Source organism: Argiope bruennichi, chromosome 2 (assembly GCF_947563725.1).
Source record: "Argiope bruennichi chromosome 2, qqArgBrue1.1, whole genome shotgun sequence".
NCBI classification, from domain to species: domain Eukaryota; kingdom Metazoa; phylum Arthropoda; class Arachnida; order Araneae; family Araneidae; genus Argiope; species Argiope bruennichi.
In genome coordinates this window covers 21,244,644-21,257,073 of record NC_079152.1, presented here as the reverse complement: position 1 = coordinate 21,257,073, position 12,430 = coordinate 21,244,644, and the positions used below count along the sequence as shown (strand labels likewise).

The following is a 12,430-nucleotide window of genomic DNA, read 5'->3' as shown; positions in this document are numbered from 1 at the left end:
AAAAAACAAGAGACGCTGACCCACCGGCTTAAATCGCTGTCTTCATAACAGCGGTCTTGTCCATGGCAAGTGCCATAAGAAACAAACAACAACAATGAAGACAGTACAGTACTCATTTATTTTGCTTGAAATGTAATTTGGTAACTAAGTACGCCTTTGTACATACAATCAAGGCATAAAACAAAATAATAACTTTTTTGTGGGAATTGTATTGAAAAGCGAATATCTTCTAATAATGACAAAATTATTTTTAAAAAAATTTGCTAATTACGGAAGTTTTAATCTTTTAAACGAAATGGATTTTTTAACATTTTATGTTTTCTGTTTTTTCCTAATCGATACGGTATGGCGCCTTTTCAAATGTTCTTGATCTATACAGGCAATTTTTTTAAACACTTAAAATGAATTTTTTTAAAATTATTAATTTTGATAGTAAATTGCGAAAATTGCCTTAATAAGAAGACATTTAGATTCTCATTTATTTTATTTCAAGGAAAGTCAATATTTTAATATATAACTGATCTACCTGGCAAACTGTATAATTTTTATTTTTAAAGAAAAGATTACAAATTATTATAATTACAAAAAGATTACGCTGGCACGAGCACGCACCTTAAACTGTGACATCATCTTGATGAAAGCAGGATCACCACATAATGTTCAATCTTTTTCAGTATTTCAGTAAGTTAAGTTTTGGAGTTTCCAGTCATTATAAACTATCAATTTCATTTCGTCTTCAAAAGTAAAATAAATGACCATTTCCTTAAAATGTTTTTGTTAAAAATAAAAGAATTCCATTTTCAAACTGCTTTTCATGAATAAATAGTGTAAGGATGTTTAAACTTTTCTAAAGATAAAATTATTATTAACTTCATTTTAAAGTTCTTTTATATGGAGAATAACTAACAGAATTACAACACGTGAACTTTGGAAATTCTGAAAATTTCCGTAGCTCATTTTTGTTGTTAGATAGATTTCTGGAAATAGATTCTTAAAAAATTGTTTAAATTTTTGCTAACAACAAAGCTTTATTTTAGCAAATAGCCTTATCTATAAAATATTTATTTCCAATGAAATATCAGATTCTAAAATTAAAAATTAAAATCGCATGATTTTAAATCAAGTATAAAAAAATAACACACTAACCTTCAACTAAGGTGCTAGCTTCTCAGATAAAATTTCAGTCAATTGACTGATATTCGAATGGAATATAACACTTTTTAAATTTCTGAAAGAAACAGAACCTCCAGGATTGCAGTTATCCTCCGATAGCGGACAGTAGAATGGAAGAAAAAAAAAGAGTGTCATCACCTCAATCTGATGACGATACACCACCGTAATTTGAGACCACGTGACTAGGTAATTCGCGCCTTTTTTATTTTTATTTTTAAATCGATAACTGTGATTGTTTGGTTAGCAGCCATCAAGAATTCAGATAAAAAAAGTTTCGAAAAGTGTTTTCAATGGAAAGTTTAAATAAAAAGTATCTTTCAAAGATAAAAGCATATGGTATATTACCATATATAAAAACGAAAAATTATTATATTAAAGTAATGTTAAATTGGCAAGATTTTAAGAAAAATGACACATTAATCGCTACATATTTTATGCTTAAAACATATTCAGCCATTTATATTTTATATATAACATGAGTTTCCCTCATTTTTTATATTTCTTTCCATTTTCCATCCTATAAGTTTAAATTTAGATTATTGTCTGTAGATTTTATTGCCTGTAAAATGCGATAGTTCATCTGGTGTTTCATTTCAAACGCAACAAAATAGAATTTACAGCTATCCCAATTCGAAACATTTCGTTTTATTTTATTAACTTGAGGAATTTGGTCTATATCACCTTTATATTAACGCAGTAGTACTTAGTCGATAATAGAATACTCAATAAATTTACATACAGATACAAAATTGAAGTTACAAATAAGAACATGATATTGTCTTTTCATAAAGTTCTACAGTTTGCCAACTGTTAAGATGGCCTTCAACCATTAGGAATTAACCTACCTTATTAAATCTAACATCAAATGTGGTGGATTATTGAATAAAAAAATTCTAGTTCTAATCATATGTATGTAAAAATGTCTATATATGTAAAAATGTCTAAATATGTCTATCATATGTATCTTATATAATCCTTCACATATTCTACTATATCACAACTATGTTCATATTTCTATTCATATTATAACGTCTATTTTAAAAAAATTATTTCATAATCGGCAAACGCAAAAATCTTTGAAAAAGTTCCAAAAGGTGTATTTTTATGAAAATTCAACATCCTTGCGACGCCTCAAAACGTATTCCAATATTTTTCAAATTTTTAATTTATCTTATCTGTACCAAAAGGTAAATATTTGGCGTTGTTACTAATTAAAAATGAAAAGTTGATTATTTCTTTAAGAAACTTTAGAACGGTGCAAAAATTTCAATTTTATGAAACTTTAACGTCCCTGCGGTGCTTCAAAAGGTTTACATTATTTTTCATATTTTTAATTTATTTTGCCTACACCGAAAGGCAACTTTTCCGCGCTATTACAAAAATCAAAAGTTGATTTTTTCGTTCCACCCTAATATATATATATATATATATATATATATATATATATATATATATATATATATATATATATATATATATATATATATATATATATATATATATATATATATATTATCCAGCAATCTGAAAGGTCTGATTGCTTTTACCATTTTTCTACTTAATTATCAGAACTCCTTTTATTAGATATTTCTTAGAAAAGGACATGAAAAAACAATTGAATCTCCAGAAAAGAAATCTCTTTTGATAATGGGCAGCATTTTTGCTCACAATTTTCTGTATCCCCCCCCAAAAAAAAAATTAGGATAGTATCAGTAAAGATAAATCAATCTTTGACAGCTAGCTTGTTTTTTCTGAATATTTACTTTCTTAGCTGTTAAACTATTAACATAAAATAGATTTTTCTTTACTTCTTTTTATATGATAAGGCTAAAAATATGTTTATAAAATATATCAACAACAAATTATTATGCTTACGAAATAAAAGCAAAAGTGAATGTCTAAAAAGAGAAATTCTATTTTTTTAATCGCTTTATTGACAAAAGTATGCGATTGATTGGCTAAATGGAACTTAAAAAAACAAAATTAAATACAAATAAAATTTGTGTCACTATAAAGCTAATATTTGGAGAACATGCTCCAAATTTCATTAAGACTGAGGAAAAAACTGTAGATTTATTTAAAAGACACAAATAAGCATTCATCTTCGTATAGAGAAGCTCACATAAATCAGAGAAGAAATCGAGCAAGAACTGCTTCAAAGCAAAATACATTTTTATAAGTATTGCATCATCATTGTACAGGAAAAGCAGAAAAAGAAAAGAAAATATTACATGGAATGCCCAACTTAATTTCCAAATCCAAACAAAACATACCATAACCAGATTGCATTTTATTAAACTCTCGTTCACAAGATCACACAATTATTTCATTTTATTAAACTCTTGTTCAAAAGAGCACACAATTATTGCATTTTATTAAACTCTCGTTCAAAAGATCACGCAATTCGTTTGAAATTCTGGAATTTCTATTTCTAGTAAGTTACTCCAGAAAGTCATAAGAAATAAGATCGCATTTTTGTCACAGTCGTCATACTCAATATTATTGAATGTTAAGGTGTAATTTTCTACATTTTGATAATATTTAGAAAAAAAATTCTGTACTTACCAAAGTGTGAGTCTCAAATTTCTCACAATAACATCTGGAGTTCATTTTCATATTTTTAATTAAACTTCATATTAACAAGTGTAACATCTGATTGAGTTGCAAACAGTTCGTTACAGATTTATCAGTGTGGAAATAACAATGCTTTGGTTATCGATAAAAGATGAATATTCTTTCTTGAGTGCTAAACAGGTGTCGTCCTCGTCATCTGATAGAGGTTAAAAATTACGAGATTAGTCCCAAAATAGCCCTAGTGTTGCTTTAAAACGTGATGTTAATACAATTAAACTAAAATAAACTAAACTCCTGAGTGTTATCAAATGTTAAATCTCATTTATCACTTCCTATTTAATGTAAAATACGTTTTAGCTATTTTTACCTGTCCTAAGAAAAAGTAACAACTGTTTTTTGTCCTATCCTGCAGTTTTATTGAAATTTTATATTGGAGTCTTCCAAGTATTAGAAACAACGGCATCAAGAATTGGAAAAGTTTTAGAATTATTGGTAAGGCAGATAGTAATAACATATTCTTCGGATTTTGCATATTTTTGCCCTAGAAAGGCACGTTTTATGTAATCAGTTTGCGAGCAAGTGTTTAAGAAGCTGTTTCTATTCCTCACCATTTTCCTCGATCATCAATTCAGTAGATCCTCTCTCGAAGTCAAGTTCTTCAATGCCCGGCGGCTCCATTGTAAACTCAAGAATCTGCATCGAAATTTAAATCCATTGATTACATTGAAATTTTACTAAAATATGTAAATATTATCTAATAGAAGATCACCATATATATTTCATAAACTGAAGCTTATTTATTAATTTTGAAAAGAGGCTTAAAATACAAATAACCACGGGGAGTGGAATATTTTTAATTAATTTAATTTTAATTTAATCTAACTAATAAATATATAGGATTTCAATTCAATATTTTGCGTAATCAAAATTACCATGCTAAATTTCTTTTCGTTAATTATTTACAGACTAATAGCATAAGACATAAAAAGTTCTGCTGATTTTTTAAAATGTATTTAACAGTTCTATAGACGTAGCAAAAAAATATTTTTGAATTGAATTAAAAATTTTATAAGAATATAAAATATTGATGTGTACTATTAAAAGAGAAAGTTGTTTGCCATTTAGTTATGTTACATTTAACTTTAGGTGACAGTCAACAGAGCACTTATGAACTGAATGAAAATCTTCTATCATTATCCATTGTGAGAATATATTCCTATTTCCTGTATTCTACTGATTGTTTATTGTTTAGCCGTATCTCTCAGCAATGTTTAAAAATATTTGCTAAATGCATTCATATATATCTGCATTAATGATTAATAAATTAAATAAAATTTGAATTAATAATATTATTGCTCCTAGCCAACGTCTCTTTTCTAAAAATAAATTATAAAACAAATTAATATTTCCTATCAAATGATACTATATTTCTATATTTCTGAAAAATAATAAGAAAGATGGAGCATATTTACAGATTCATGTTTTTTTAATTCATTCATGAAAATTTAATTCTTTTATAATTCGCAGAGTCACTGTAAAAACTTATTATTATGGCTATCCATTCTTTTATCGCATTACATTTCCTATATAAATATTTATTGTGAGTTACATTTTGCAGAATTTTGTTTTTGTTGATTACACGCAAAAGAAAATTGCAACTTTATCCGAACTCGTCAAAAATCATTGCGATACCTGCATTACCCTGGATAAAAATCAACCATGAATATGTAGCGAAACCTTGACCTCTGATAGATGTAATTTAGTGCAGCAAACAAAACACACAAAAATGAAGGTTTCCTGTTTCAACCTTTATAGTTGAGCAATCATACCATTTTATGAAAATCGTAACGTGTGAGAAGATTGCATTATTAAACTAAATACATAATTTGCTTTAAATAATGAAAACAACTGACTTTGAAACGAACATTTTCTTATTCAAAGCTGGCATTTCCGAATCTTCAGGTTTGCATTCCTATTTATACTTATAAAGGCATTACATACTTTCGGGCCGTTGATATGATTATAGCACTAAAATACTAGAATTCGCGGTTTCTTTTTCCTAATGCAGTCGATAATAATGAAAATAGTGAATAAAAACAATGGTCAGCTCTGAAAATTTTGAGTTAGTTTTCTTATAAATAGCCGATAAATTTTGAAGATAGCAAAAGGAGTTAAAATATTACATGAATGTGTGACTATGTTATACATTCCTCTAGTATTTTCCCGGCAATAAGGATTGAATCACCCTCGCCTTGTTCAAGTATTCTGGGTTATCTGAATGATCGTCATCACGACAGCATAGGCAGAAGTTGAAGTCTTAACAACCACGACCGAAACATCTGCCATAATCTTCGATAACTGTACCGAATTCTTCTCAATGTAGATAGGTTTGTGGTTAAAAAATGTGAAGAAAATTTACTATAAACTTATATCAGATTTGAATTGGTTAGTCTCTTTTCCTCTTTCTCATTTTCATTTTTAAAATTATTATAATTATGTAAATACCGAAAGACATTTTCTATTTCGGTATGCCTTTCTTCTGTGCGATTTTTCAATGTAATATATAATTCTTCAGATAGTAATGTGTGCTGTTCTTTCAGTGACTGCAACATGAAATTTATTGTTGCATTAACTGTTAATAAATTAGAATCTCTCCGACATAATGCCTCGACAGCCAGTTTTATTGGAAGTAGAGTTGATATAGTTCTGGATATTAAGTCGAATTCACTATCTGAAAAAATAATTTGCAGGTTTAAGTCGATTATTGCGTTTTGGATTGGATTTCTCAGTTTCAAAAATCGTTCCATCATTAGGAGTAAACTGTTCCAAGAATCAATATTAACAAAAATTCTGTTTAATTTTCAGTTAATATATACTTTTGTAATATGGCATTTTTTGTAGGGGAACGTTTAAATATCTTAACAATTTTTCGAACTTTATAAATTATAGGAATCAATTCTTGATGGGTTAATATTTCATCCTCATTAGCAATATCTTCTTCGACAATTACATTGTCAATATCATTCATTCTCTTCAAATTCGGAATCCGAAGTTTCTATATCCACAATATTTGGATTCTTCTGTTCTTTATTTTTTTGGTATAATACATCTATTACTCCTTACTGAATTCCATGAGCATAGCACAATTGCTGATTTGCACCAATTTACTTTCTAACTTTTTTCAAAACTGTTTCACCATTAGTCGTTATGGGTACAATATCTTTTTTCAGAGATAATCCATGTTTCGTTAATTTAGATTTAAGCACTTCCACACGTTTTTCGACTGGCATACTTCCCGAGACATGTGTAAGTCCTATATTCCAATTTTTTTTTTCCGAAAGAATATTTATATTTAAATAACTTCTATTTCTTACACTTGTCCATTCATCAAATGTAAGACTAAATTTTTCATCATTTACTTTTAATTGTATTAGCTCGTGTTTCAAAGAATTGCGAACACCGTTACTATAGTTTATAACATTTCTTCTTATAGTGTTAATCGATGTTGGTAGATTTTTAAAGATGTTGGTAGATATGGCGGATAGTGATTTTCTTAATTCAATAGAAGTGCAAAACACTCGAAATAGCAAACCATCTAATGCTGTCATTTTACTCATAATTTCCTACAAATTATCTTCCCCCCCCCCTTCAAAATAATCTAAAATTCCTGATAGCCCAGGTTTAGAAACTGTGCTTAAATTTGTATTTTCATCGCAATTAGATTCTTTCCTCTTTAACAAATTTGTATCATGTTTCTTTTTTAAATGGAGTCCGCTTGTACTTCCTCCGTTCAATTTAATAGCTCTTGAACATTTTTTACATGCGCCATCATATTCTTTTCATTATATAAATAATGAAACCAAACCGAAGTATTATCAACTGATTTTTTATGTTCTTTAAAGTTATTCATAATTATGGGTTATTATTTATGAGTATATATATATATATAATAAATCTGAACCCTAAAGCATGATATGCAAATACAATGTGAATAACAAACTCACTAATTTAAAAAATATCGAAATATTACTCACTTTCTTCACAACTACGACTTTCTTTTCAGATACGAATATCAGACTACGAATCCTGCGAGTGTGGATAGTTTTGACCTTGGAGGATTGACCTCCTTGCATGAGTCACATGCTGTTTATCAACGGATTCGAAGACGGCCCTATTTCGACGCGGAACGATAAGAGCATTTCTGGTATTCACCTTTGACCTAGGATCCCCCATTAGATACTTTTTAGTTCAATTTTTTAAGGGTTTTACAATCCGTTGTCAAACAGTATTTTATCATTTCTCTTGAATTTAGGATGCAACTTTGTATTTACAGTTTAATTAATTTCGCCCGTTAGGCAGACATAAAAACAAAAACATATTGGAGACAATTTTAAAAATTTATAGTAAATACCGAAAAAAACGGTATTTAAACTTGTGAATACCGGTATTACAAAATTATACAAATGGATCAAAATACCGGTATTCGGTATACCGGAATTGCAATCCCTAGTGAAAACTCAAAGACCCACATCACTGTATAGTTTTGCAAAAAGAAAAATATTTCGTTTTTTGTTTCTTTTTAAATCCGAATATATATACTTGATATTACTTCATGAGTTTTGGCCATTCAACGTCCTCTAATCCAAGGCATATTTTGGGGCCATAGAATCTCATCTCAAATTTGAAATATAACAATCAAATAATTACTTGAGATCCAATATTAATCAAGGAAGATTTACGGCCCTGTGCATTTTATCTATTAAATTTGAAATTGTAAATGTCATCTATCGAATAAAATAAATAAGAAAATGACATGAAAATTACTTATTATAGTAATATTTACACTTCCAAGCTGTATTTTATGTCTTTGAAGCAATCAGTTTTGCTTTTTGATTTGTTAACAATTATCTTCGGGACTGAAATATTAATTTTATCAAAATAATTTATAATTTTCATCCATTTCTTTCAGAGATCCGAGACTATCACTTTACCCTTCTGATATAGTGAGAAAGATGAGCACATTCGATCTGTTAAATGAGTTTTCTTTCCATTTCTTTTTTTCTTTCTCTTACTCTTTTTTTTTTTTTTTTTTCATTTCCTTCTCCTTTTTCTTTATTTGTCATATTCATTTTTTTCTTATCATTTTCATTTGTCATTTCATGTATTTCTAAATAAAATATAAACATCTTCTCTCTTTTTTAATTTACCCTTATTTTGGGAAATCAACGCCTCCTGGGACATGCGCAACCGTGAAGTAATTGCGTATTTGAGAATAAATAGTATCTTTTTTATCCTATTTCAGATGTATATATTTTTAACCTTATTTTAGGAGATAGTCATGCTTTCATGCATACACTTTTTCAAATCAGATCTTTTTCTTCATGTTTTTGAGGCATTTTTCTAAAGATATTGAATTCTAAAGAATATGTCCCTCTGTTTCTACGGGGACTAAGATGCCGATTCTTTCGTTCATATTTTAATAAAATCATTTGAAAGCTATAAAAATCCTGAATAAAATCAGTTTATAGGCATTCTTAAAAAATTCTTACTCGAGTTTCTTCTTCTAAGTAAACAAATTTTCTACAATTTCTTAAAACAACCATTCGAAGAAAAAAGTTATGATTTTTCTCGAAAATAAAAGAAATCTGTGAACATTCGTTTCTTTTGTCTATAGGATGTTAGTTGGATGTTTTGCCATTACAATGTCACATAAATAAAAAAATAAAAAAAAACAGAATCATTCAAGCTTTACATATAAGTTTCGAAGAAAATTGTACTTTTAAATCTTTCTCTAACGTCATCTGATTTGTTCAGATTTTCCGAGAATTTTTCTACAATTCTTTTGATTTAATGAGCGACAATATTAAAATATGGATACTCAAAATAGGGAGGTACTAAAAATACTTAGTTTTCTTATTTAGTACACTCTTTTTTCAAATTTCACTAACAATATTTTTCGCAACTGATGATGAAAAAATGTATAAATTATATTGTAATATTACTTTTAAAACAAATGTCGTAATTTCTTTTTTTTTTTAATATTTACCTCTTTGCAATTATTTAAGTATATTCATACCATGTTAGTAATTAGTTTTTTTTAATTATGAGTACAATGTTCTTGTTTTTTAACTTTCATTAAAGTATTTGAGAAATGTATTCTTAATTTTTAACCCGTATCCGTATACTGAAGATGATTCGCAAATAGATGCTTCACTCCAAAAAAAAAAAAAAAAAATCTTCACACAATACTAATCTGAAGATGTTGATACTAATCTGATGTTTGAAAGAAGAAATTTACCTTTTTGATATTTCCAATTAAAATAAAGGCATAGTGAATACAAGTTACAATAAAGGCATAGTAAATACAAATTATGAGACTCTCGACTATAATTCTTTTTTCTTTACAATTTTTGATTTCCACTGCAAATTAACCAAAATATATTCGGATTGTATGCATTTTTTAAATATTATGTTACTAAGAAATTCAAGAAGCAGGGGCAAAATTCTAATTATTTGTGATTTCAAATTAAAAGTAATCGATTTATCACAGCATAAATAATTCTAAATTCATTATGTAATTGTTCTTTTTTTCTGCCACAAATTTCAAGTAACTGCTCTTTCGCAATTTTCGAAATTATTTACGTATTTACTAGAAATTTTTAAATAAAGTCAGCATTACCTTATCTACAAATTTATTTAATTGCCGAAAATAATTTAATTAATTTTACATAAAATTGATCGTGATCTTCTTAATGATTCTACTTTTCTCATTTTAAATTCAAAATACGAGACATTGTCTTAAATAAAAATTTGCAAATACTTTTAAAAAACATTATCAGCAAAATATAAAACAAAAATAAAAAAATAGATTTTTATATAAATTAATCTTTGAATAAATTTTAGTTCTTTGATGAGCATAAGATATTCCTACCTGTCCTTGTCACCCCTTTCGACAAAAATTGAGATATCAGTGAGATACTAACACAGATTTTATTGGAGAGATCACATTGCTTTATCAGTCCTGAAATATCTTGAACTGATTTGATACCTTGAACGTAACATGATATTAATAATTTGTAGAGAAAACGCAAGCGGTTCAGATAAAATGCACCAAATACAATATGCTCTAAACTTCGGAATTCGTTTCGAAACGTTTTGAGATTATTGCATAAATGATAAATCTCTTTTTGTATTAATCAAATAGTATTGAAAGCGATTCAAACCACGAAATAGGCATAAAAAAATTTATTCCTTTTGAAAAAAAAAGAGTCATTTTTTTACTTTTATGAACACTTGCTGTCTCTTTATTTTATATGTCATGACTTCTTTTTTTTTTATTTCATTGGATTGATGAGTTAGTGCTTCGTTTAATGTGTTCTGAGAAATTATTAATAAGAACAATGCTTAAAACTTAAAAACATAAGAAATGCTCAACAATGTTAAAACATGTTTTGCGGAAATCTTGGCCGCGGTGGCCTGGTGGTAAGGCCTCGGCTTGTGAGCCGTAAGGTTTCAGGTTCGAGGCCCGATTCCACCGAAGAACCGTCATGTAAGGGAGTCTGTTGCACGTTAAATCCATCATGTCAAACGTCCTCCTGCTGGTGTGGTGTGGCGTGGCGAGGGGGGTGTGAGCTCAGGTGTCGTCCTCGACATCTGACCGCGGTTCAAAATTACGAGGTCCGTCCCAAAATAGCCCTAGTGTTGCTTTACAACGGGACGTTAATATTACTAAACTAAACTAAAGTGGGAATCTTGAGCTAAAGTCATCAAGTTATCAGTTAAAGTTAAGAATGAGAAGTTTATTTGAAATTAAACACAGCTCATATTTTTGGCGAAAAAACTTGTCTCCAAAAATTGTTATTGTTGCTTATCAACCTTGGATTGAACACCAATGCAAACTAAATCTAAGAGATCGGGAAAAGAGAACTGCAGTAGCTTCTGAGAGTAAAGGCCCCTGAGCACAAGCCTGACTTCTAGCTCATATGAAGGTGACACTCACTTGTACAACCCCTTTTTACAGGGAGGACTCTTTCACACACCTCACAAATAGAACACAGGGTAAAGAACAACTATTACCGAACCAGGACTCGAACCCGGGACCCTCAGAACACGGGGAAGTCTTGCTACCTCCAGGCCAGGACGCCGGCGTCGCCAACAATGGAGGGGTATACAAAGAAAAGAAGGGAGGGAGGAATTGTGCGCTTTAGTAGTATTTTGTTTCTATAATTAAATTTACTTTTAATGGCTTTCATTCCAAAAGAAACACAGGTTAATTGGTCTGAAATGCTTCTAAGAATGCGACCTATACTCTTATTATGAAGGAGAATTAGATTTGCAATACATACGTACCTTAAAGTCTCTTTGATCTGTAGATGTCACACTACCCTTTTATCATGATATGGAATTAACTAAGTAACCAACTAAGCATAAATGCAAAACCAAGTGTAGCAACGAATCAAGTGCAACTAACACCTTATGAATGCGTTGCTCAGAGTCACTGAATAGAGCGAAAATAACTAGTTTCTATTAATGTTAAATATAGAACGTCCAAAACGTAAACACTCTTTATATAGTTTTTTGGACAAAACAAAAGAAAAAAATTATTTCCACAATTTAAAAAAATAATAATTAAAGCATTATAAGAAATTTATTTAACAACAGACTTCAAACGGCTTGATTTTAT

At 28.9% G+C, this 12,430-nt stretch overlaps 1 protein-coding gene across 4 annotated transcripts in view; it reads right to left on the bottom strand.

The window, feature by feature from the left end:
* LOC129960568 (aquaporin-9-like) overlaps positions 1-12,430 on the bottom strand; it is a 119,407-nt gene that overhangs the window by 84,834 nt on the left and 22,143 nt on the right. The window contains exons 1-2 of one of the 4 annotated variants that reach the window (XM_056074077.1): positions 10,679-10,774; positions 4,356-4,440 (exon numbers count right to left, since the gene is read on the bottom strand). The exons of 1 other annotated variant lie outside the window; for it this stretch is intronic. In XM_056074077.1, coding sequence (XP_055930052.1) covers positions 4,356-4,425 — 70 coding nt within the window. In that variant the 5' untranslated portion in view covers positions 4,426-4,440; positions 10,679-10,774. Of the gene's footprint in view, positions 1-4,355; positions 4,441-7,781; positions 7,904-10,678; positions 10,775-12,430 lie in introns of those variants that run through there. 2 more of the 4 variants (XM_056074064.1, XM_056074086.1) reach the window with 2 other exon arrangements.